General features: G+C 44.6%; 2 protein-coding genes across 2 annotated transcripts; both read left to right on the forward strand.

The window, feature by feature from the left end:
- The first annotated feature begins 640 nt into the window (after positions 1 to 640).
- On the forward strand, positions 641 to 5,741 carry LOC117645019. Its single transcript, XM_034384891.1, has 3 exons — positions 641 to 719; positions 2,706 to 2,918; positions 5,142 to 5,741. The coding sequence occupies exons 1-3, from the start codon at positions 641 to 643 to the stop codon at positions 5,252 to 5,254; spliced, it is 405 nt and encodes a 134-aa protein (XP_034240782.1). The 3' UTR covers positions 5,255 to 5,741.
- A 4,633-nt stretch (positions 5,742 to 10,374) lies between these two features.
- On the forward strand, positions 10,375 to 18,747 carry LOC117644839 (CUB and sushi domain-containing protein 3-like). Its single transcript, XM_034384487.1, has 9 exons — positions 10,375 to 10,495; positions 11,296 to 11,447; positions 12,869 to 13,061; positions 14,703 to 14,831; positions 14,971 to 15,128; positions 15,525 to 15,714; positions 16,048 to 16,262; positions 17,384 to 17,558; positions 17,939 to 18,747. Exons 1-9 carry the CDS (start codon positions 10,429 to 10,431, stop codon positions 18,619 to 18,621), a joined length of 1,962 nt encoding a protein of 653 aa, XP_034240378.1. The 5' UTR covers positions 10,375 to 10,428; the 3' UTR covers positions 18,622 to 18,747.
- The last annotated feature ends 5,342 nt before the right edge of the window (positions 18,748 to 24,089 follow it).

Here is a 24,089-nt window from a genome sequence, read left to right on the forward strand (position 1 = left end):
GCAGAGAAACTGCGTTTCCTTCACTTTATCCTGGAAAGCACTGCATCGTTCAGGTTTATTTTTCACAGCTGAGGAACTGTTTATCTGTATTTCTCTGCTAAATACTCTCAATTTGACATCACAGTGGCCTTCAGAGACCCCTGAAACTATCGGAACGACACCCAACTCGACTGGTTGCGGAGCCGTTCGAAATCCGAAGAATTTGGCAGCCATTATCCAAAATGGCGGCCATTTCCGGTACTTCCGGTGACCTCATCGTTGTCCTGACATCGCCAATGAATTCCCCGACCTCGAATTATGCGGAAACGACTCGTCGCACGATTTTAACTGTCAAAATTGAAATTTCGAAAATTTTGAACACTTTTAACCTTTAACGCCCCCGCATTTGAGTCCTAAGGGAAATTTTGACGTGTGCTTCGGGCCAAATCGACCATTTGGGTCAATAGAAGACGTGTGCAAAGTGGCTTGCTTGTAACCCAATTTGCAACGTGTTTTTGCTCTGTTACCCCCACTAATTGTCGAATCTGGCGCAGCACCGCGAAGCCTGTTACGACATGACACGGTCTGGCGTACACCTACGTTGTTTTAAAAACGGCTGCTTGAGCAGGCGAAGGTGGTGCTCACCAGAAGTGGAGCTCGCATGGCACTTAAGGGGCATTTTCGGAATCGAGGCGACCAGACGAATTCAATGGACCTGGTTCCGGCAATATCGGCCGCTGGTAAATAAACGAGTTGGCTAGATCAGGGTCTCGGATGAAGAGGGTCGACCGACTGAAAATTTTTAGTGCGCCTTTCGATAGACGTCGGCAAGACCTTTTTAACGAGGGCTTTGGATGGGGGGTCCAGGAGCTCGACTTTTGCAAAGTTAAGCGAAAGTATTTCAGGTTACGCTTGCAGTCTCAAGTTATCCCGGTTCGCGGTAGGCTGTGGCCGCCCTGTCCCCGTCACTGCAAGGCGCTCCCCTCCCCCCTTTTCCGCCCCGCCAGGTGTCTCCTGCCACGCACGATTCCGCCCTCAACATCGCACCACCGCCCCCGTATACGGCACTGCAGGCTTTATACATTGCTGGAGATTTCTTTGCCCCCTCCGCTGCATGATGCGCTACCCCTACAATCGCTGGTGTTCAACAGCACCCGGGTCTCACTGTCAGAAAAAAGTACGGAAAAAGTACGGAACATGTCTGGTCAATAATTTGCCTGGACCGTCCGTACTTGCCAACTACGGAACGTTCCGTACCCTTTTCCGTACCCATTTACATGGGTTCATATGGAGCAAGTACGGAACGTTCCGTACTTTTCTCCGTACCTCCGTACTATATTTTTCTGTTCCATTTCCGTACAAAAGTACGGAATTTTTTACAGTGCTTATCGGAGTAAAGAACGCGGTTGCGGCCTGCGGCGGCGTGCTGGCTGCCCCAACTCTTGCCGCGCTCAACCGTGCACATGTATTCTGTTCAAATGTACCACCGTGCACCACTTGAGTTTTACAGTGTGCCCCTCTGAGGCTGCTTTTCAGGAACTTGGGAATGAAGCATTTTGGCTGGGACATGCAGCGTGGCGAGAGCTCAGCTCGAACTGAATTATGACTACGACGTAAGTGACGACCACAGCAAGTATCTGTCGACATGAAAAGGGCTGTCAGTAGGGTTGTTAAAGCTAATTTTAACGTTAAATGCGCACATTTTTTTAACATTTTTGGTTAAAATTAATCCTAATAATTACTTTGAGTCCCTTTTTTGGACTAGACTCAAAGTGATGAATAAGATTATAACTAAAAATGGTTCACGACTTCTCTTAACAGTGTATGAAGAATTTGTTTTGCTTTTTTGGAGAGATGGTCACTTTGCTGTGACACAATTTTAATTTTTGGTTTACTCGCGAGGTTCTCTCAGTAATACAACAAAATGTGTGGGAAGACTACCGTGTTTAGGGAGCTCCTTCTAAGGTCAAAGTACCCTCCAACCGTTGTGACGGGGCATTCCCACATCACAGTTTCAAGAAAGCTTCGAAGCTGGAACAAAAAAACAAAGGTTCGACGCATTTTGACTTGAGGACAAAGACATTCTTGCACGAGTCAGCTACCGTCTTCCATCACCTCATAGTTCCTGTCCTTCTTCGAAACGTGGTAGGGAGAACTGCGAAGCACCTCCAAGAAATTTTTCTGTATCTTGGGAACACAGACGTAAAAATGAGCAATTCAACATAATTCTCAAGGTAACGGATTTTTATGCTTACTGCATCAGCCGATCGGTGTGGTATTTCACACAGAGCGAAAGGTATTAGATAGTATGGGCAGCCTGTGCCAATTATATTTAAAGCAACCTGGAAAACATCAAAACAAAGTTAAAGATCGCAGTGAGGTTCGGACGATGGTTCCCCTGTACTTCTGCTCCACGATCCTCGAAAGTGAGTGCGCTGACTACCACTACACTGAAAAAAAAATCCGTTCTTTTGTACGGAAATGGTACTGACAAAAGAGTACGGAGGTACGGAGAAAAGTACGGAGCTCCATCATCCAATCATGAACTCATGCAATCGGATACGGAAATAAAGTACGGAAGTTCCGTAGTTGGCAAGTACGGACGGTCCAGGGAAATTATTGACCGGACATGTTCCGTACTTTGTCTGTACTTTCTTCTCGCCGTGTAGTGAACTAGCAACGGAAATGGAAATCGTTTGTTCTTGCCTCAACGTTCCCGTCGACAGCCTGCACGACGGCCTCGTACGTGTGGAAGGTGAACAGCACGACGACCAGGGCAATGATCGCACAGAAGGTGATGGGCGTCGCTATGAGTCCCGTGCTGAGGGCGGCGAGCTTGGTCCAGCCGAGGCGGAACTCCCGCACCCGCGCCGCTGTCACGTCGCCGTGGCTCAGCTCCTGTGCAAATCGTCCCAAATCGCAGCATGAGTCCCAAGGAGGTACGTACACTGAGAATGATCGAGTCATACTCACGACACTGAGAATCAAAACGCTATGACTATACCGTCAATTGGTGCAATGCCTTTCCATGCATTAGGATAGGGCATTTTTGGGACGCATTGCACGTAAGGTGCAATATGGTCTGTAAGTTAATCCATGCGCACGGATGCTTGCATGCATGCATGCATGCATGGGTTGCGGATCGCCACGAAATCCATATAGAAAGGTTTGTTGTCATCCGAGGAGTTAGAATGACATTTTGGTCACATAATATGCTCAAACATATTGGCATACAAGATAAGGCCATTTGGAAGAGAACTAGCGACAGCGCGGGATTGCGTGCATGCGGGTTGGGTTCGCCGAGATGTGGGAATTTGAGGCGCGGGATTTCCAAGATTTTAATGTGCGGCTTTTCGGATGAAATTTTGCAGGCTCATTCAAGATGGCTCTAGAATGGTCCCCAAGAAATATCAAAGCTTAATTCGTTCCAGTTTTGTTTCAAATGGCTTAAATGTTGAAAGCGTACTTTGGGTCGATGTCTGTTACACGCGTGTCGACGTTTGTTACATTTGCGTCGACGTTTGTTACACGCGCGTCGACGTTCGTTACATTCAAGTGGTTTGGGTGGAATTTCAAGTGGACAAAACTGACATCTATTTATAGAAATCGATTCGTCTGATCAGGACAAACAAAAAATCCTAACATATGTAATAGGCTTGGATGCGAAATAAACAAGTATTTAAGCTTCAAAAGTGCAGTAACAGGCGTCGACGCCGGGGCCCTGGCTGATTACATCCGATTACATCATTACACTCTATAAAAACCATCTATTTCGCAAGGAAATACCAAATTTGCTTGTACGTAACAGACGCTGTATGGTGTAAATAGGTCAAATGAAGCGGCAAACATGACCTTGTCCCAGTATTTGAAAATGTTTATCCGGGGGAGGTCGAAATTACGCGTTGGCGATTACAGGTTTGTGATAGCGAGTTACGGCAAAGCGACCTATTATCCTTGTTTTGAACCTACCATACTCCTGTGGAAGTATTTCCACCGTTGCAGTTTTGTTTAATATCAATTTCGAAGCCGAATAGGGTTGGCGCTTGGTTCGGTTCAGGCACAAAACACGCTTAGAGCCGCGAAATACAAATGCCGGTAGCAAGTGACGCAATTTGCGGACAAAACTTTTCTTCCACTTTACGAACGAACCAATCGACTCAAGGTTTCGGGACTTAAATTAAAATATAGATTAGAGTGTCCACTCTCAAAAACACACAAAACTTTGGGTGTTTTAACGGCGTTCTAAGGAATTAGACTTCACATTGTGTTTCAATCGGGATTCGGACACCGACAAAACGGCCATTTTTGTACCTTTCCGGCGCTTTATGTGGTACAAGAAGTCAAAATTTTGACTGAAAACATGTACATGCCTTTCTCTGAAGGTGTTTTGTTGTTATATAAGGGGTATTTGCTGATAGGAAGTCCGTGCAAGTGGTAATTGAGCTAAACATCTTTGATTTTAAAATTTCCACATTTTGACGAACCAACCCATGCATGCATGCACGCAAGCGTCGGTGCGTCGCGCTGAAAATACCACTTTAAAAGGACTTTTATCAATGCTGACACATTTCTAAGGGCTAATAACTTCTTCTTGGGTCATGCCAGATGGAAACAATAGCCTTCTGAGTGGATTCCATAGTGATCCGAAAACCATGCATGCATGCATGCATGAAAGCATCCATGCGCATGGTTTAACTTTACAGACCCTATGGCTATGGCATTGCACGTATGGTGCAATATCTCAATGCATTGCACCACATGCTATACTCGTAGCGTCTGGAATCTCAGTGGACTAAAACTTGGGTTAGGTATATTCTTTATCGCTCAAATTAGGGTGAGAATCATCTTATCACCCGAAACATAGGGTGATAAAACTGTCCTCACCCGAATTTGGTGGATAATATTGTCGACATATGTTGCTGGTTAAGAGTTTTGGAGACATCGAAAGAGCATGAAATTTCAGTTCCCTTCAACTCATAATTGAAGAAAAACCTCGGTTGCACCATCTTTGTGGAACTTGTTAAGAGTTGGATTTGACAAATTGCCTTTTTCAGTTTTCACATTCTTATTGTCGGGGTTGCCAGATTTACGGAAAACCGCAAATTAGGCTAATGAAAAAAATGGGCGGTTTTGATTTTAAGGGGTCAAAACGGTCTCTTTAGGTTGTTTCCAGTCCCTGCCGATAGTATGGATTCCTCGCCGCCCAGACAGTTGGCTGCACCGTATTATTTGTCGTACCATACACCTGTTCGGTCGGAACACCAACGGTATCTGACGGCAATCCAGCGAAGCTCTGAATGCGCTCGAGGATTCGAACTTCAGTGCTTTGTGTGGAAGATCAAGTCATAGTTGACTTATTGAACTAGTAAGAGTCAAGGACTCCCAGCCCGAGCTTCCGCTTCCTGTTCTGTTCAAATAAACATCCTTATTTATGAAGACAATGTAAAGGCCCTTCAGTGATTATACTATCATAATAAGCAATATTCAATTTTGTGTAGGTCACACTTATCCCATTTAATTTGAAGTACTGTTTAATTCTGTTATTCTGTTATTCAACTTAATTAACATTGTCTTCATACATTGTCAGGAAAGTGTACTATGTCAAGAAACATTGACTTATTCTTTACTTGATCAAAATTCTGAATGCACTGATAAGGGAATATTGTGGACAAGAGCATGTTTTCGACACGTTTCAACAATAATATTTATTTATTAATTAAACAACCCTTACAAAATATCAATTTAACTGCAGCACCACGATTCGAGCCCAACTGTAACAAACAAGATTTGAATAAATCAAAAAAAAATTAAAACTGTTTTTATTTGAACCTTATACACTCACCTATTCTTTCTTAATTTTCGGATCAGGTCCGTCATCAAAACTGGAGCTTCGTCTCCCACTTGAAGCACCTGTAGTCGCAGAATTGGACATTTCGGCAAGTTTCTGCACTTTCTTGGAATAAGCCATATCAACTTCTGCAACAATAAAACCACAACATAGATTAAATAAGAAGCAACATTTTAATATAATTTACATTAAATGAAAACACCTTACCTTCTCCATATTTATGAATTTTTGCCATATTGGCTAACTTAACTTTGCCATAAAGTACAACTGAGAATGGCTTATTCAAAGCAACAGCTGCATTAATCTTCTCAATTGTTGCATCAGACATATTACTGAATGATTTGGGCAAATAGGTAATAAACCCAATGTTATCATCATCGATAACAAGAGCTTTTAAACCATCAATCACTTTACCATTAAAGGAATTCGAAGTCTTAGTTAGACTCTTTACAGTATATTCTCTAAAGGTTTTAGGTCTCCAAAAGATACCTTCAACTCAGCCTGTCCAAGGCACTCTAATTCAGTATCACTCATCTGAAAAGAAAACAAAATTAAACTGTTAAATACAAAAAACACATCCTAAAAATCATGCAAGGTATTTTGAGCCTATAATAGTTCGAAAAGTGTTCAGAATGCACAGCACCAATTATCACAACCACTATTCAAATAAAAAAGGCACAGGTTAAAATGGGTAAATAAACTGTCCTGTGGTAGTTTCACACACTTAAATACACATTCTTTGAAAAACATAGGCAATCTACAACCACAAAGTCATTGAATAACGAAAGTAAATTCTAGTCAATCATACAGTCTAGACATACAATTCGTGACTTACTAACGTAAGTCTTTGGCAAACATGTAAACTAACTAACTCACAAGTCAATTGGAACAGCTTTCCCTAATATCTTACAGTCAACCCACAAAAGCTAACCTACACGACACGTAGAAACGTGCAACCTACTCCCATGTAAATTCGACAATAATATGCTACTGTCAAACCTGCAATCGGCTAACCTATACAACACGTGGAAACGTGCATTCTAGTCACATCAATTCGCCCAGGCATGCCACTGTCACACCCACACTCAGCACACTTATACAACTCTTGAAAACTTACATTATTAAGATTGAATTTAAGCCTGCAATCAACTACCATGTTGTAACCACAGAAACTTCCAATGAATTCAGATTACCCTACCCAAAACGATACGCACAAACGTAATTATTGGAAATAAGATAACGCGACAAACTAACCCCAAAGACACGTCAAATCCCCTAGCTTTCGCCAGATAAATTCCTTTTGTCAATGTTCCGTAACCTTATCAACTAACGACAGAAACTGACAGTACAACTACACTTACTTTTCACACGAACGAAGTAATCACTGGCGTGGCAACTGAAATGCAATAGGACCGGCTTTATTTCGCCCCCTTCCTTTTATGCAAGAAAAGGCGCGAAATTTCTTGTTGATGTTCGTGCGGGTCAGTGCTGGTCAAACACAAATATTTCTTCCACCTCCACCATCTAATCAAATTACATATATTTATTAAAAAAAAGATGCATCAACACGGCTTTTAAGTTTCATTTACTTAACATTTTTTAGTTAATTTCTTTACATTTCTTTATTTCATTTTTTAAAAAAAGCTCGTCTTCCTTCCACATAAATCAAACTCTGGCCACAGCCGAAGTAACTCAAGCCAGCTAACAAGAGCCGATTTTGACAGGAACCAAAACACTCTCATTCTACCCGTCAGCTAAGGTTCGTAATTTGATGAAAATCCTGTCATAATCAGTTGTTGTAAACCTCCAATCACTAATACAAATATTTTGATTTCCCCTCTTTTTGGCTTTAGGAAAATAATTGATCACAATATGGACAAGAACATTTATTTACCGAAGCCCATGGCCTTACGGTACCTAACGAGGGGACAGAAGTATAGGATATATTTTGTTGAAAATGATAGGATTAAAATCTACTTTGCTTTGAATACTGTGTTTTTATCTCAATCATATGAGTTAAGCGACTCTAATGTTGAATATCTGAATACATCAATGCAATTCAAATATTTGTGCCTTTACGGCAAAATTAACAATAAAATCTACATTGATATCCTCAGGCGTTTGAATTACAGTGCTGTGTGTAGAAGATCAAGTTTAAGTTGACTTCTTGAATAACAGTGCTGTCTAGAAGATCAACACTTATAATGGGTAAGCACGGAAAATACAAAACAAAGTACAATAAAGACTGGGAACAGGAACCAGAGTTCAAAAGTGCCATAAAGGAATCGTTCAGAGTGGTACTGCCCATGAAACTGATCGGAGTTCTCGAGTCTTGCAAAGCTGGTAACGTTCCTGAAGCGGTCTGGTAAAAGCCAGAAATTGGACCACACAGTCAAGCAGGAAGTATCCACGAGGTGGACCGTGGAAAGAGAGTGGGACAACGTAAGTTTATCACGAGTTCTTCTATTTCAATGGCTGAAAGGAACAGACTGCAGACAGCAAGGCTGGTCGTGCTCAGGTGCAAGATATTAACATTGCAATGATGCGCACCCTGATGGACTTTTTGGCACCCTTAGGAAAGTGCACCGACAAACTTAAAGGGTAAAACTATCATGCACTGCCCTATACCGTCCTGGCCCTTGAACACCTCTTCAATCACAGTTCTTCAAAAGTGGAGAACAGCGAGGGAATAGCAGCAGTACGTGCAAGGGCCTACGCACACCTATGCGAGAAAGTGCTCATCAAGGAAGATCACAAGAAAGCTGAGAAAGCGCGCCCGACAGTAGTGTCTCAGTGACCGTGCCAAAACTGTCCAATATTTGCACAAAAACCTTCTTTTAAAGGTGACAAATGATGAAACTTCGACACTAGAACTTTTGAATCGGCACCGGCAAGTTTTGTATTATGCCTTGTACTAATTTTGCACTTTACAATTCAAATTGCTCAGGCATTATCAGGACCCAGTACACATCGGCACGGGTTGTGATGCTGCGGGCCCTCAACAACCTGCCTCCAGCCGGGACTGGTAGGACGTTGAAGTTCTTAAATCAAGCCAACCGTATTGCTCGGGCTGAGCTCGAGGGGTGACCCACTGTAAAATTTTGTGTACAATGATTGTGTGAATGTGCAAGAATGTGCAAGATTTCTTGCTTTTTTGCCACACTTGTTGCCTACTTACAGGCGTTTTTGCCTCCTGAATGTGGAATGTGGTCAAATTTTGTACAACGAATGTGGGAAGCTGTTCCCCCCTCGGCTGAGCTTCGGCTGAGTGCCGGCGGTACCATGCGCGAGTTCCTGGACGCTGTGCCCTACACGATGGAGTCCACCTACAACGAGATCATCGGGCGTAGGATCAGAAGACCTGCACCTGACGCTCCGCCTCGTCCAGGAAGACATCCGGGAGGACAACCAGTAGGACATCCGGGAGGACCTCCGGGACCACCTCCCCTGCCTCGTCCAGGAAGACACCGACTCCACAGGCTCCACAGCAGCTTCTTTCATCAGACAATGCAGCGGCAAACAGTCCACCCCCTGCCCCCCCCCCCCCCCCTTTTCCACTAGTTCAGGTTGGTGTGCATTACAAGTGTTATAAGTAGTACAATTCTCAGCCCCTTGCATGAGCTCATGGGTGATGGTGGTCATTGATTTATAAATTAGGACAATAATGCTCTCACTCAATTGCAGATACGCCTATGACTGCCATGATGGCCAAACTTGAGGAAACTAGGAATAAGGTCCTGCAGGCCCTACCATCGGGATCAGGATCTCAGGGTCAACAACAGTCCGTATCTCGTGCTGACAGTTCTTCGGGATTCGGGAGAACACCTGGGAGGACCTCCGGGACCACCTCCCCCGCCTCGTCCAGGAAGACATCCGGGAAGACCTCCGGGACCACCTCCCCCGCCACGTCCAGGAAGACATCCGGGAGGACACCCGGGGGAGGACCTCCGGGACCACCTCCCCCACCTCGTCCAGGAATACATTCGGGAGGACACCCGGGACCACCTCCCCCGCCTCGTCCTCTGCCAGCAGCGCCCAACCACCGCGGACCAGCAGCACCTCGCAGGCCTCCATGACACCTCGGAATGCCTGCTCCTCAACAACCGCCGCCTCGGGTACCGGCAGCATTTTGACAGCCTCCACGCGTGGCGAATGTCATGGCTCACCAGCTTTTCGGCAATCAAGGAGAAGCGGAGAGGCGCCCGCCTCACAATTTGGCACCACGAATTTTTGTCTCGGTATATAAAGATAATGAAATGGAAAGTGTTTTAGTTTCAAAACTAAATTTGGTGCGGTGGACGCAAACAACATCTTTGGTTCTGATAAATACCAGATTTTGGTTCAAAGAAATGTTCGTGAATTAGTGACAAACTTGTTACATTACACAATTTTGTTTTCGGACAGTTAACTGAGTGCACCGGAATATTACCAAGAGCGGTGCATCACTCTTATCTGCCATACAGGAAAAAAGCTAAGAGCGGCGCATAACTCTTATCTGCCATCCAGGAAAAAATCTATCAGCTCTTATCTCTTGTGCTTTTCTTAAGGTGTTGTTCCATGGCAGATGTCAGTCTACTTGCAAGGTTTCATAGGATGACACCATGAGCATCTCAGACAATTTCATCGTAGGGCTAGTTGCTCTGGCTTTGTGCCAGGCAGCACTTGCAGGTGAGTATAGAGATCTAGATAGAGAAGATTCTATGAAGTTGTGGTTTTGCATTGGAAGGACCGCGCGGACTCCGGGTCTTGCTCCAGATACCGAAAAGTGACCTAATGATCTGCTAAGTGAAAAGATGAAAAGAGATCTTCAAAAGAGGGCTTTTTTGGCATCTACATTGGCACTGTTATTTGCATTCAAATCGTCTTCTACGTAGGTGCGAGCCGCGTATGGAGAGGATGGCAAAAGCGCAAAAGGAGTACAAGATTATGCTAGAAAAAACTTAAAAAATGCCAGTGACCCCTTTCTCCCTACTGAAAAAATGAATTGCTCGTTCACCCCTCGTTTGCCTCTTGTCTCGCAAAAAGACAATTTGAATGCAATGAGCATGAGGTAGATTTTTCACAAACATCTCACCGTAATCTATGGAAATATTCATAACTAAGCGACAAACTTCCAATGCATAAATCAGGTCTCACAGATAAATTCCTAAAAAGAACTGCTCCTTGTAATTCAAAGAAAACGAAGGCTTCACAGCCTACGAAGGAAATCGTTCGTAATACAAACAATTTTGTTTGTAATGCAAAGAAAAATCCTTCGCAGGCTGCGAAGTTCTTCGTAGGTTACGAAGGATTTTCCCTTCGTATTACAAGACCTTTGTATTACAAACGATTTCCTTCCTAGGCTACGAAGCCTTTGTTTTCTTTGAATTACAACGAGCAGTTCTTCGTAGGGTTCTAAGTATGCACTTGCCGAATATTTTCTTGTACATTGGCAAACCAACATAATTGCATGAAGCATTATGCAACAGGAACGTGCGGAAAGAACTTCACGGCCCAAGATGGATCCATCACCTCTCCGGGATTCCCGCAACAATATGAAAACAATGTGGATTGTGATTGGTATATCAGTCCGAACGTGACTTCTTTCTTCTATATTAGGTCGATCAGTTTCAGCACAGAGGTAAGCAATCGAGTGATCATCGGGGTAAGACTTCTGTGACAAGGGCTGCTTTCTAACGAGCTATGAACCACAGTAAGCACAAATATTTGCTCTTGCTACATGGGGTCAAAACAAGGCAAAATCAGTGTAATGAGATTAAGGGGGTAGTACACTTCGCAGGGTCAAAAAATCGCATTTATGGGACGTCTATTTGCGGACAGGGGAAGTGAGACACATCAAAATTGATGATAGGTCGTTATTATATTACTATTGAAGATCACAATTGTCAATTTTGAAGGTCCTCCGAGGTAGCTGCAGCGACTTTGGCCAATTTCCCCAAATCACTGCAACAAATACATAGTCCGTTGGTTTGCGTGATTGGGATCGAACGGTGCGACCTAGGGGGTCCAAACTCGGTATGGACCATCAATACACATGTAATTCTGGTGTGAACTACGGAAAAAAAGTTTGGAAAAAATTTAGTGTCCCAAACTACACTGTGAAAAAAAAGTACGAAAAAAGCCCCTTTTTTCGCCCAAATTCGGCCCCGAAAAAGGTAGTAGTTTTTGTTTAATCGTATTTTCCGTAGTTCACACCAAAATGACGTGTTTTTGCCGTGTCCCTGCAAAATTTCATCGAAATCGGTCGAAAATTGCGCTTGGAATCGCGCAAACCAGTTTGAAAAATGGTGTTCCGAGATAATCGCGTTTTAAGTTTTAAGTGGGGGAAAGTTCCCCCACTCCGCTACTTCCCGGGCGCGCTTAAAAATGGGATTTCGGCCGCGCCCCGACCCAGCTCCGGTCGGAACTTATAAAGTAAGGTACTAGGGACCCGAAAATGCAAAAAAAAAAAAAATCGATTTTTTGAAAGTCGCGAAGTGTACTACCCCCTTAAAAAAAAGATCAAATTAACCGACACCTCTTTCCAGATATGGATTTGGCTTTTTTAAAAAGCGTTTAAACGAAGTCATAGGTTGTGGTGCGAGATTGTATTTGTTCCTCGACGAAAGTACCAAAACTCAATGTTTCCAACATATGTAGGTACCGACCTCAATTTGAAGCTTAAGAGCTATATATTGGTTCGAAAAAAGTCCAATTAGATTTTTCGAAGGACTGGGTGAAGCGGACACAATGAGAACCGTTAAGGCAATAATGAAGAAGTTCTTGACCTTCAATAGTGATAAATTTTCCTGCATTTGCTAGAGGTATCGGTTTTTGGCACTTTTTGAGCTAAATTGAGGCTTAGCACTGGCTTATGGTCCAGGCAGGATCCACATACTGTATATGCCCTTGCCCTAGTTCGGTTCAGCTAAAAATTTTAGTACTGTAAGTCGCACTATCGCAACTAATTGTTAGTGTAACGTATTACATAGTAAATGGAAAGGATAATGCACGGAGAGCAACACTGACGAGTAAAATGTTGACAGTAATTTTTGTTACCAGGCATGCTGCGACAAAGTGTCTGTTTCTGTCATTCGTGCCAATGGTTCTAACGTTGAAAACCAGTTGATGGTAAGCGGAACCGGGCCGCTGCAGGGCAATTTTTTCATCGACACAGGTGACGTTGTTTACATTCACTTTCACACCGATGGTTCCAACGTGGCTTCAGGGTTCCGTCTTCTTTACTCAGCTGCAGGTAACTCCAACAGCACACGGACACTCTGCAAACCTAACAGTGTACTCAGTACACTCTCTTCAGCGTGTACTGACGAGTACGCTTCCTTTAGCATGTGCTCACGAGCACACTCCCAAGAGCGCGTACTCAACTGCGTATATTTCCAGGATCTGAGCACACTCTTTAGAGTGTCCTCATCTAATCACACTCTCGTCGGAGAGTACTTGTTAGTGTTAGTACACGCTGTACAGAGTGTGCTGAGCACACTGTTGAGTTCGCAGAGTATAGCGTTTTCTAGGATAAACTTAAACTTCCTGAAATCATTTTGTACCAAGGCACAAGGCATAGGCTATAGCTAAATCCAGCAAGTACTTCCCCAATGGTTAAGAGGCACAAAATTTTGCGGTGGAAATTTTTTCCTCGATGTTCTTGTGTAATCGTGTGGTAGGCAGGTCGTTGTATCCCTTACACAAAAGTACTTTCAGCCAGTCTGCCCTTGAAAGGAATGAACGTAGAATATGTTACGCACCTTGTAGTTTCGTACGCTCCTCTGAGACCGTATCCGCACAACTTGAAAACAATATTGAATCGAAAAGATATGTCTGCCAGTTGTCTTATCAGTGTGTGCCACTTCAGACATTTCGTTGCACATACAGGCACTCTCTCTCCAGTCCCCAGGAACGTGACATCACGTTGACACGAGTGTGACAAAATGTCAAGTCCCTCAAGTACTGTATATCACATGCGTTTAATGTGAAAAATCTCATTCAACGAACGTTAATGAAAGCAGATGATACTCGTTTGGTTTTCTTCTGCGGGGTAGTATGAGCTCATTCCAAAGATAGTACTTAAAATCTCATTCAACGAACATCTGAACGAGGCCGAACTGGCGCCGAAGTCGGCACGAGCTGAGCAGAGCCGAGGCCTGCCCGAGTCACCCTTTGAGACGTGGCAGGCGGAGAGGGATTGTCAATGTTGCGCGCGGGCCGTCGCACGCGAGGAGGGGGTAGGGGGTGCCATTGTCCGCGCAGGCTGCGCCTCACCGCCAGCCAGACACACCAGCCCGCCCCGCCGGCCAGCCCCTATTATATTGTTAGGATATGCGCTTGGTTTCTGGACTTGAGAGTAAAAGCACGCTGACACCTTCATGTGTATAGTATTTTTAAGTATGTTGCAAGTGTGGTGAAGGTATCATCTGCTAAAAAGCTATTTTATGGTAGATTCACATCCAAACGAATTTGACACAATGCTCAAAGAAACGTGACATTTTGTCACGTTCGTTCCAACGTGATGTCACGTTACTGTAATCCAACGTGATGTCACGTTACTGTAATGAGAGTGGGGTCGTCTGCGCTGCAAGAAAAAGTGTGAATAGTACATCAAAAGTACAACAAAAACTGTACAGTAAAAGTACAATTGGGATTGTATAAAATACAACGAGAATTGTACATACCACAACGAGACCTGGACTGCCCAGCACTCGTCATGCCGGTTCCATTGAACTTTACGACAATTGTTGTACTTTCAAAGTACAATAAATTCCTGAAAAAAAATTGCCAGGAATTTGTGTATTTGTGATGTGGCGTTTTCTTGCAGTGTGCCTCTGCCTTGGCCGCCTCGGACGATTATACCAAGACTTCTTGTGTGACTTGTTACTTACAGCACTGTGCCCGGAATCGTCAGACCATTTCCAGTGCAACGATGGTCTACTGTGCATATACCCAGCGTTCACCTGTGATGGTGTGAACGACTGCTTTGACGGCTCTGACGAATGGGGACCTTTGTGCCAAGGTAATAAGCTGAAAATACAACTTGTCGAGGATAAACAATGCTTTAAGTTCAAGGGGCGTCTCTGTTTACCAATCTAATGCAACGACCTCCAGCAGGACAACGAAATGTGCTATTTCAACTTTTGTGCCTGTATGTGTAGACCATGCGCCATGTGGAGGAAACATAACTACCCAAGAAGGTTACATCACTTCGCCAGGGTGGCCAGCACAATGTGGCCGGGGGTTGTCATGTGATTGGTTCATCAGTCCAAACGTGGCCTCTATGGTCTTCTTGCGATCTCTCGTCTTTGACGTCGGGGTAAGCCATCAAATGAGGAAAAAGCTAAAATGATAGCTGATATTGCGACGGGTCGTAAGATCAGAACTCGTTCCTCGTTTCCATAAGAGGTCGTTTCGAACGTCCAATAGGTTGAAATGATTGCCCGCTATTTAACTTTTACCCTCTTTCTAAATGCCTTCGCAGATATTTCCCATAATACGAAGGAAACGGCGCAAGCATAACACGAAGGCGTTTTTTTCTGCGTATTGCGAAGGTTTATAATTGTAGGATCTTACAATTCAATGCTAAAAAACACTCGAACTACTAAGACATGTTGCTTCGTATCATGCTTGTGCCGGGGTAGCATTGCTCAAATTTCATTGTCAGACATTCAAAGTGCTCTTCCTTTAACCATCGAACTGCAACTGTTACCAGGAAAACGCCGAATTGACTGTATCCGTCATCAGTGGAAGCACTTCAACTGAGGAATTCATGTCAGTGACTCATGTGAACGAAGAAGTCTTCGGTGTTTTCCCCTTCGAGAGTGGTGACAAACTTCTTATTCATTTCAATGCAGATAATTCGTCTCTGTCACAAGGATTTCAACTTTATTACAGTGCTATAGGTAAAACGCCGCGGACGGACAAATTGTATCGGTGATCTTGTTTGGGCTTTAAAAAAGTTACTACTATCAACATTTTCGAAACCATCAATTCTTTCAATTTATATCTACTATAAATTCAATCTTTTTGCATTTGAGGTGATGGGCTCTATGTAGTTGAAAGACGAAAAAGATAGGTGTTCAGACCGTTTTCTGTATTGATTTCAAATTTTCCTGGGCTTTTCTCGTATGCTGGTCGCAGATGGACGACTGAAGGCGACAGAGAATTAAATAAAATAAATATTCAGCCGCGAGGGCCGCAGTAAACGCTTATTACTAATCATCTGATGTTTCCAGTTGCAGAGAATGTTTCCGTGGGCGATTCCTTACAGGCGACCGTGGACTACCAGTTGTTTCAGGGGAAAGTTTCGGTAGCGGCGTGCAGTAGTGATTCCTGTGATGCGCTTCTTCTCAGTGGGCTGGGCCCCGATAGAAGATCCTTGGCTTATGAGTCTTATGCACATTGCAATAGTTTTGGGAAAGGCTGTAGTGATGACAATCTGGTCAACTTTGTAAGTATTAGCACAAAGTACTCATGATGTGTAGGAAGTTAATTGCATAGGTATGATGTTTTTGAGGGGTTAGGAGGCCTGTGTTGGCGTCTTGCGCCAAATCATTCCTTTTCGAACTAAAATAAGAATGTTTCTTAAAGTACACACTAAACTTCTTACGGATACATCCTATCTGTATTACGGACATTTTTGTGCAATTGCAATTACGGATAGAATTTGCTTGTAATACGGATGATTTTATCCGTAATACAAAGGTTTTCGTGTCCGTAACATACAGACTAAAATATCCGTATGGTACGGACGTAAAACTCTTTGAAATACGGATGATTTCATCCGTATTACAAGCAAAATCTATCCGTAATTGCAATTGCACAAAAATGTCCGTAATACAGATAGGATGTATCCGTAAGAAGTTTAGTGTTTAATCGTTAGAAAAAACAAGCGGTAACGGCTACACTGCAAATGCAAAGGCGATACTTTACCATATTTTTTTTGGCGATACCATGAAGTTACGCCAACAAACGGCCTTACCGAAAAATCTAGCCTTCAGAACGCCGATACACAGAAATATTGTCAAAATTTGGCGATACTTTTGGGTATTGCCAAAATGACGGCATTAAACTAAGAACTTGTCCCAAAGAAATCGCCAAACCGTTGCAAAGTATTGTCAAACTTGGCGACGTTTTGAAGGGAATACTTTTCCGTAAGGCCGTTCATTGGCGATACTCAATTGTATCTCCAAAAAACGTACTAAGAGAATCACCTCTGGATTTACTGTGTACGCACTTCATCGTGGTATCAACCGAATCAGTGTCAAAAGTGACGCAAGAAATTTTCGCGTAACTCCATTGGGCTCTGCGTATCCCTGATTTTCTGCCCGAACAATAGATAACATCAACTTTTGAGACAAATTAGGGGGGTCCGCAAATTACTTGAGGCCTTTTTCTGGGAGGGGGCGTCTGTCGAACCGTCAAAATCTCAGATGGGCGTTTTCAGTAACGAATTTCACCAATTTGTTTGCTTCTTGGTTGCGGTGGTCGCATAGACACCTGTCAATCACAAATCGCCTCACGAATGTAAACTTCGCCACTTTTTTGATCTACCTTTTGTTATTTTTGCAGAACTATCCTTCGGGATGGACAGCGTTTCAGGCGGGTTCTTTGCAGTTTTTTGTGTCCATTCGTGAGGGATTTCTTTCAGTATTCTGGAATGACCCCTCCACGGTTGCCGCGAGTCTGCCTATGACTTCTGTGAGCGGGAAACAGCTTTTCATTACGCCACTTGCATCTATATCATGTGAGTTGTAACACACAGTAAAAAAATGTCATCTGAAGTTTTCGCTGTACACTCTAAACGTTGTACAGTGAAGATTCTCCATATTATGGTGAAAATGTTCCATATTATGATGGTGCAGCTGACTTCGTAACATAACATTGAGAATTCACTGTACCTTATGGAGATTTTGACGAATTTCGTTGGTATTAAGGAGGAAATCTCCACCATATTATGTTGGTGCAGCCTTTTACCGTATGACATTTACTTTGTACAGGCCGAAAATGTATAGGAAAATTTCTATGCATGTATTACTGGTCAAACACCCAACTAGCTAACGTTCTATCCCGTATAAGTTACCGTGAGCGAATAAGTGAACAATTTGATCTGTTGGCTGTTTGCAGGGATAAGTCGACAGACAACGGAGGGCCCGTCTCTCACCACGGCAATGTTTCCATCAACCACATCGGCCAGTTCGACGTTAGCTCCATTTACGACCACCAGCTCCCCGGTACCAGTTACTACATCGCCAGCAGCTGCTTCAACCCCAGCACCTCCAACCACTATCCTCACCACTACAGTGTCATCTCCAACCACAGTCACCAATCCCCAACCAGCTCCTACTACTACAACCCCACAAACTCCCACTACAGTGTGGGCCACAACCACACCGGCCGCGGGTTCCTCCAGGCCCACTGTTGGGCCCACCACGACGTCAACGGGCGGAACGACGGTGACGTCAGGCCCGCCGTCGTCCACCACATCCGGTCGACCCACCATCAGAACAACCGACCGACCACCAACTACCAACTCCAGGACCACTGTAAATCCATACTTCCCCACAACTCCGGTGCCGCCATCCTCGTGGCCGCCACTACCTGCACCGCCTGCCTGCCCTGCGGACTTCCCTCTGCGCTACCGGTACCTCCTGATTCCTGTCGCCAACCGCAGCGAGTTGTACGTCATTTGCTTCGCAGGCTGGGGCCAGTCTATGAAGTGTCCACACCCATTAGCATTCAGCTATCAACAGCAGAAGTGTGTCTGGTCGTGGAACCCTAGTATTGCTTCAGTGGCAAACGAAGTGTAGGTGATTCACTGCAAGATTTATTGTTCTAGAGCGTTTCGGACCTTGTGGCCTAGGGTTTTTGAAAATTATTGAAACTATAAGAAGTTAATAAAGAACGCGTACAAAGCGTACCAGGTGGGCCATGGACCTCGCGTGTAATGGTAACTATGCAACCCGTTTTGAGCCCTGCACCCGGGCTTGCGCTCATGCTGCAGTCGGCAGGCGCACCGGCCTGGGGTAGCCACGCCACCCGCCAAATCCCGGCACACCCGGCCTCACACCCATTCCAGGAACGTAACGCAGCGCAATGCCTCCCCATTCCCATGCATTAGCATAGGGCCTTTTCCGGACGCAGTGCACGTAAGGTGCAATATGGCGCACGTATGGTGCGATATCTCAGCTGCATTGCACCATACGTGCTGTTTTCATAGCGTTTGGAATCTCAGTGAACGTGTCACATTCGTTTGGATGCGAATCAGCCTCACTGTGCGAAGAAAAAAACACAGGGAATACCGTTAATTTTTTTTGCCAGAATGTACTGTAGTTCAGAACTTAGGATTTACAGTGCCTACAGTACAGCATTTTCTGTACCTGGTACAGGATATTACGTACTCTACCCCTGTGGTACTGCGAATCCCGTTCAAAGTACAATAGATCCTGTAAACAAGGAAGGTGTACGCCAGACCGCGTCTCTGCGTAACTGGTTTGCCTGGCTTTTAACGCCAGCAATGTAATACATCTCACTGGGCCTGCGGCGCTGGGTTGCCTTCTTGTTCCTTCGGCACACTTTTGGTGTGAAACTACTTACTTTTGGGTCAAAGTATAGGTTTGAGCGCAAATAAGTTGTCATTTTCGTTCTCAGCACATCGAAAACTACCGGAATCAATATAAAACTCGGCACCAACATTTTTGTTTGTTATTGCTTAATTTCGGGTCAAAATGTAGGTTTGAGAACAAATTCGACGCCATTTTCGTTATCTGTGCTTGCAATACCAGTGGAGGTTGTGCTTCAACATTCTTGGACCAGCCCCTTTACTTCCTCAAGCCCCACCACTTCATCCCAGGCATAGAGGGTCGTGGGGTTGTCAATTGAGCAGTCAACGATATTTGAATTGTGTCGGTCTTGAACGACTCCAGCGTTCATTAGTTTGTATGTAATTTCCTCTTTAAGGATCTCTTTTTGACGAGAAGTCATCTGTCAAGCAGGTTTCAAAGTTAACACAAGGCAGGAGGTACATTTTATCTTCATCTCATTGAACACACAAAGGGGTAAACATTAAACTCACTGTTTGACCACGTGGAATTGTTGCCAGCATAAAACCAGTCTGTGATTATTTTTCAAATTAACAAGGTAGGCGTACGCCGGACAGTGGCTAACGGGCTTCGCGATGCCGCGCTGATTACGACAATCCAGGCCTGGCGAATACACCTACCTTGGCCTGCGGCGCTGGTCTGCCTGCGGCAGGCTGCTTCCTTTGATGGACGCCACGCAAAGGTTCTGAATGGGATCAATTTTCGCCATCAGCACCCTCAGAGACACAATAAGCCATGTTAAATACAGTACTAAGCCGAAAAGCACTGAAAAGTTACCTCTTCTGCTGACTTTAAAGGTTCTTTGGTTGGTTTCACTGACTGGTTTGATGAAGAAGACTGAACTTCGGCGTGTGGCGAGCCAAGGACGTACCCAATGAACCTTAATATCTCAGCCAGACCGGCCGAGGCGTTCAGAAGGAGAAGTGTACACACACTCACACGCAGACAGACAGAAAAAGTTTTTCAACCCCATTGGAGTAAGAGGCTTCCCTATCGCTCAGCCGAAAAAGATCAGCCCTATAACGTAACAGTATTTCCTAGTAGATCAAACTTGAATCTCAAATATCTTTATGCCACTTCATGGTGCCACACTGTAAAATAAGTATTACTGAAATTTCATATTTTTAGTCTGAAGTTTTTAAACAGACTAGTGGTCTGAAAATTCAGAGTAATTATTCAGACCATTCTGTCTGAATTCCAAATTCAGACTACTTGTCTGAAAAACATTTTCAGACTGCTACTCTGAAATATTAAATAAAAGTGCCATCTACAAATCAAAGAGAAAGAAATCAACAAGAGAACAATATGAACCACCAACGTGTGACGGTATCTCCTTTCCACTTTTCACTTTGTTCGCTTCGGCCCGGGTTCGAAGCGGGACATTTTGGTTACGAGACGAGCTCGGTACCACTGCGCTACGGGCGCTGCCTGGCGGCGAGGGAAGCCGTGCCGCGTGACTCTCTTCAGAGGATACCAGCTCCTTTCGGCAAGTCCAGAATGCACACTGTTAAAAAATATATGAAAATTCAGACTGATTTCGTCTTACTTGGTGGTCTGAATCGTAAATTCATAAAATGGTACGAATATTAAGACCAACTGTCTGAAAAGTTTGACCTGTTGTCTGAAATTTGAATTAAGACTAGCAAGTCTGAATATTTAGAGCGATGGCTATCAAGTTTTGTACATTGTCGTCCGAAAACTAAATTCATACTTGTGAAATCGGAAAACGAGTGAAAAAACCCCGCCCCTTTTGTACATTTTTCCATTTTCTCAGAACTTTTATCAATACTACTGTTGTATTTCAAATAATATTTACGTTTAGTGTCGTAAAAGCATAGAGAATGTTTCAGAGCTCCGAAATGGACACTTATTGCTCTATCCGCTAGGTAGCGCTAGTGTCGCATGGATGATCTTTTGGAGCTAAAATTGCCACTTGAAGGCGAAATTGCGAATATTTTGTTACAAACTTATTCCAAGTGATTGTCTGAAAGGGCATGAGCGCACCAAAGCAAGATTCAGGTTAATAAGTGCAGTATAAGCTAAATAGCAAAGAATACAATTTCACTCTCGCGCATGGCCACGGGTCGGCGCGTGGTTGGGCTAAGGCCGCTCTCCCTCGCAGCGTTGCCAGAAGTGGCGCCAGAGCGCCAAAGTGGCGCTCGGCCTGCCCGAGTGGCGCCGAAGTGGCGCCGAGTTTCGGTGGCGACCTGAGTGGCGATTTGGCCTCCCGAGTGGCGCTGGCGTGGCGACTTCGCGGAATCGGTGGCGACCAGTGGCGATTTGGCTCGGCGCGCTCGCCGCTCGGCCAGCGGATCAGGGATTAGGGACATTTCCGCGCTCCTCGGCCCTCGGCCGGCCGAATCTGCGCGCCGAAACGGGTGGCGACGGTGGCGCCTCGGTGGCGATCAAGTGCGACCCGTGGCGCCAGAGTGGCGACTTGAGCGGTCCGGTGGCGATCTGTGGCGACTTGGCCTCCGTGGCGCCCGGTGGCGCTCAGAGCGCGCTCTGGTGGCGCACTGGCCTACTCAGGGTCTGGCAACCCTGCTCCCTCGCAATTCAGCAGTCATCTCTAGCCTCCTCACTACCTTTGCAAGTAGGAGTCTCCTGCCGTGTACCTAATTTTTGAGCCGCGACGACTCGCTGAGCGTCTACGATAAACCGATGGCAATTCGCCGATTTGTGTTCTACTCTACAGAGTAGCAATTTTTAGTGCGACTGTTCAACGTCTTCGTACCACTTAGTCTGATAAAATAGACCGACTGGTATCATTTTTCATACAACATGTTGATCTGAAAATTCAGACTAACGTCGTCTGAAACTTTCAGACCGCGAAGTATGAAAGTTTTGGTATGAAAATTCAGACTGAATGTAAGTAAATCGACTTCTTACAAAAAATTATGAATTTTCAGTAAATTTTTTTAACAGTGCATCTTTCTGAGCCACAAGCTGCTGCTTGTGTTCAGCGTCCATATGCCCCCACAAGCTCCTTCGTTTGGAAAGAAGAAACTCTAGGCAGAACGGGCACTTGATGACCGCCTAAAATTTGCGGCTTGTTCCGACCTCCTTTTGTGTGGCCTGTGAAGAGGAAAAGGAGAAGATAATTAGTCACAACCTAATCTTCGGAACAAAATGTCTTCACAAAATGCACTGTAAAATAACAGGTTTAAGAAGCAAAAAAAATGCTCCGATCTTCATTGTCAAAATTTTCGGCATATTTCTTGGCTAAACTCGCTCAGGGAGTGCTGTCCAATGAACCCGCTTTACCTGAAACAAATGAACGAAGACTGTTAGCGAGCAGCAAAATAGATTCAAATTTCGTTTAGTATTCGAAATTTGAAGACAAGTCTATACCTTTGCTGCCACCTTCATGGCATGTGCCGATGGGGCCGCCTTCTTTCCAGGCTTCTTGCTTACGAAGTTACGGCCACTGACTGCATCTCGCCTTGAGCACTTGCGGGTGTGATGCTCCCGGAATTTTCGCAGATCTTTGTTCCGGCTTTCTTAGGCCTCCTCGCTCAAAGAGCCCACAGCAGGGCAACTCCTCGATATTGTCAGCCCCGTGGAGCAGAGCTTGTAGACAGCCTGTGGCATGTAGTGGCACTTGTACTTGCCTAAGTAGAGGCAGCACGTGTCCAGACAGTGTGCCCGGAACGCCGGCACATTAACTTCATGGCCACAGGAAATACTACACTGCAGGAAAATACCGCAACAAAAGTACACAAATTATTGGCAAATTTTTTATCTGGAATTTATTGTACTTTCAAAGTACAACAATTGTTGTTCAAAGTACAATGGAACCGGCATTGTGAGTGCTGGGCAGTCCCGGCCCCGTTGTGGTTTGTATAATTCTCGTTGTACTTTATACAATCCCTGTTCTACTTTTGGTACAGTTTTTGTTGCACTTTAGTTGTACTATCCACACTTTTTCTTGCAGTTTAGGTAGGTGTACGCCAGTCCGTGTCTTGTCGTAAGAGGCTTCACGATGCTGTGCTAATTTCGACAATCGAAGTCTGGCGTATACACCTACCTTGGCCTGCGGCCCTAACCTGCCTTCCTAGGCAGACCGTTGAAATGGGCGTGATCCCCTCAAAAATAGCATTTGGTCATCTAAATCTACACTAATGGGACTAAATTTTCGGTCGGTCCGAATGGGTTCTATTTTCGTCATCAGCAGCCTCAAAAACATGAAAAACGACATGAAAGTTGACAAAGAGTTATAGGTTCCCAAAAAGTTGCCTTTTTTCTCCCGTTTTGAAGTGTTTTTGGCTTTAATGACCGAATGGATTGTGATAGAATGCTGAATTTTGATGTGTGGCGAGCACAGAACATACCCAATGACCCTGCAAAATCTCAGCCGAATCGACCGACCCGGGAGTAGTGCCGATACACACACACAGACGCAGAAAAAACTTTCCAACCCCACTGACCTGTTAATTCTGTTAATTTTTGGCCAGGATTCTCCGTAACCCTCTTATCAATATTCTTAATAGGCTCTTACAGTATCCTCCGTAAGGCCGTTCGGTATTCTTCGGAGGACCGCACAGTCCTCTCCGTGGGGCCTGGAAGACTATACATTCCTACGGAGAACACTGTACGGCCCTACGGAAAATACTGTAAGAGCCCACGGAGAATTACCACAAGCTGGTTACAGAATTTTCCGTAGCTTTTTGACACAG

This window comes from Thrips palmi, unplaced genomic scaffold (assembly GCF_012932325.1).
Source record: "Thrips palmi isolate BJ-2018 unplaced genomic scaffold, TpBJ-2018v1 HiC_scaffold_18, whole genome shotgun sequence".
NCBI classification, from domain to species: domain Eukaryota; kingdom Metazoa; phylum Arthropoda; class Insecta; order Thysanoptera; family Thripidae; genus Thrips; species Thrips palmi.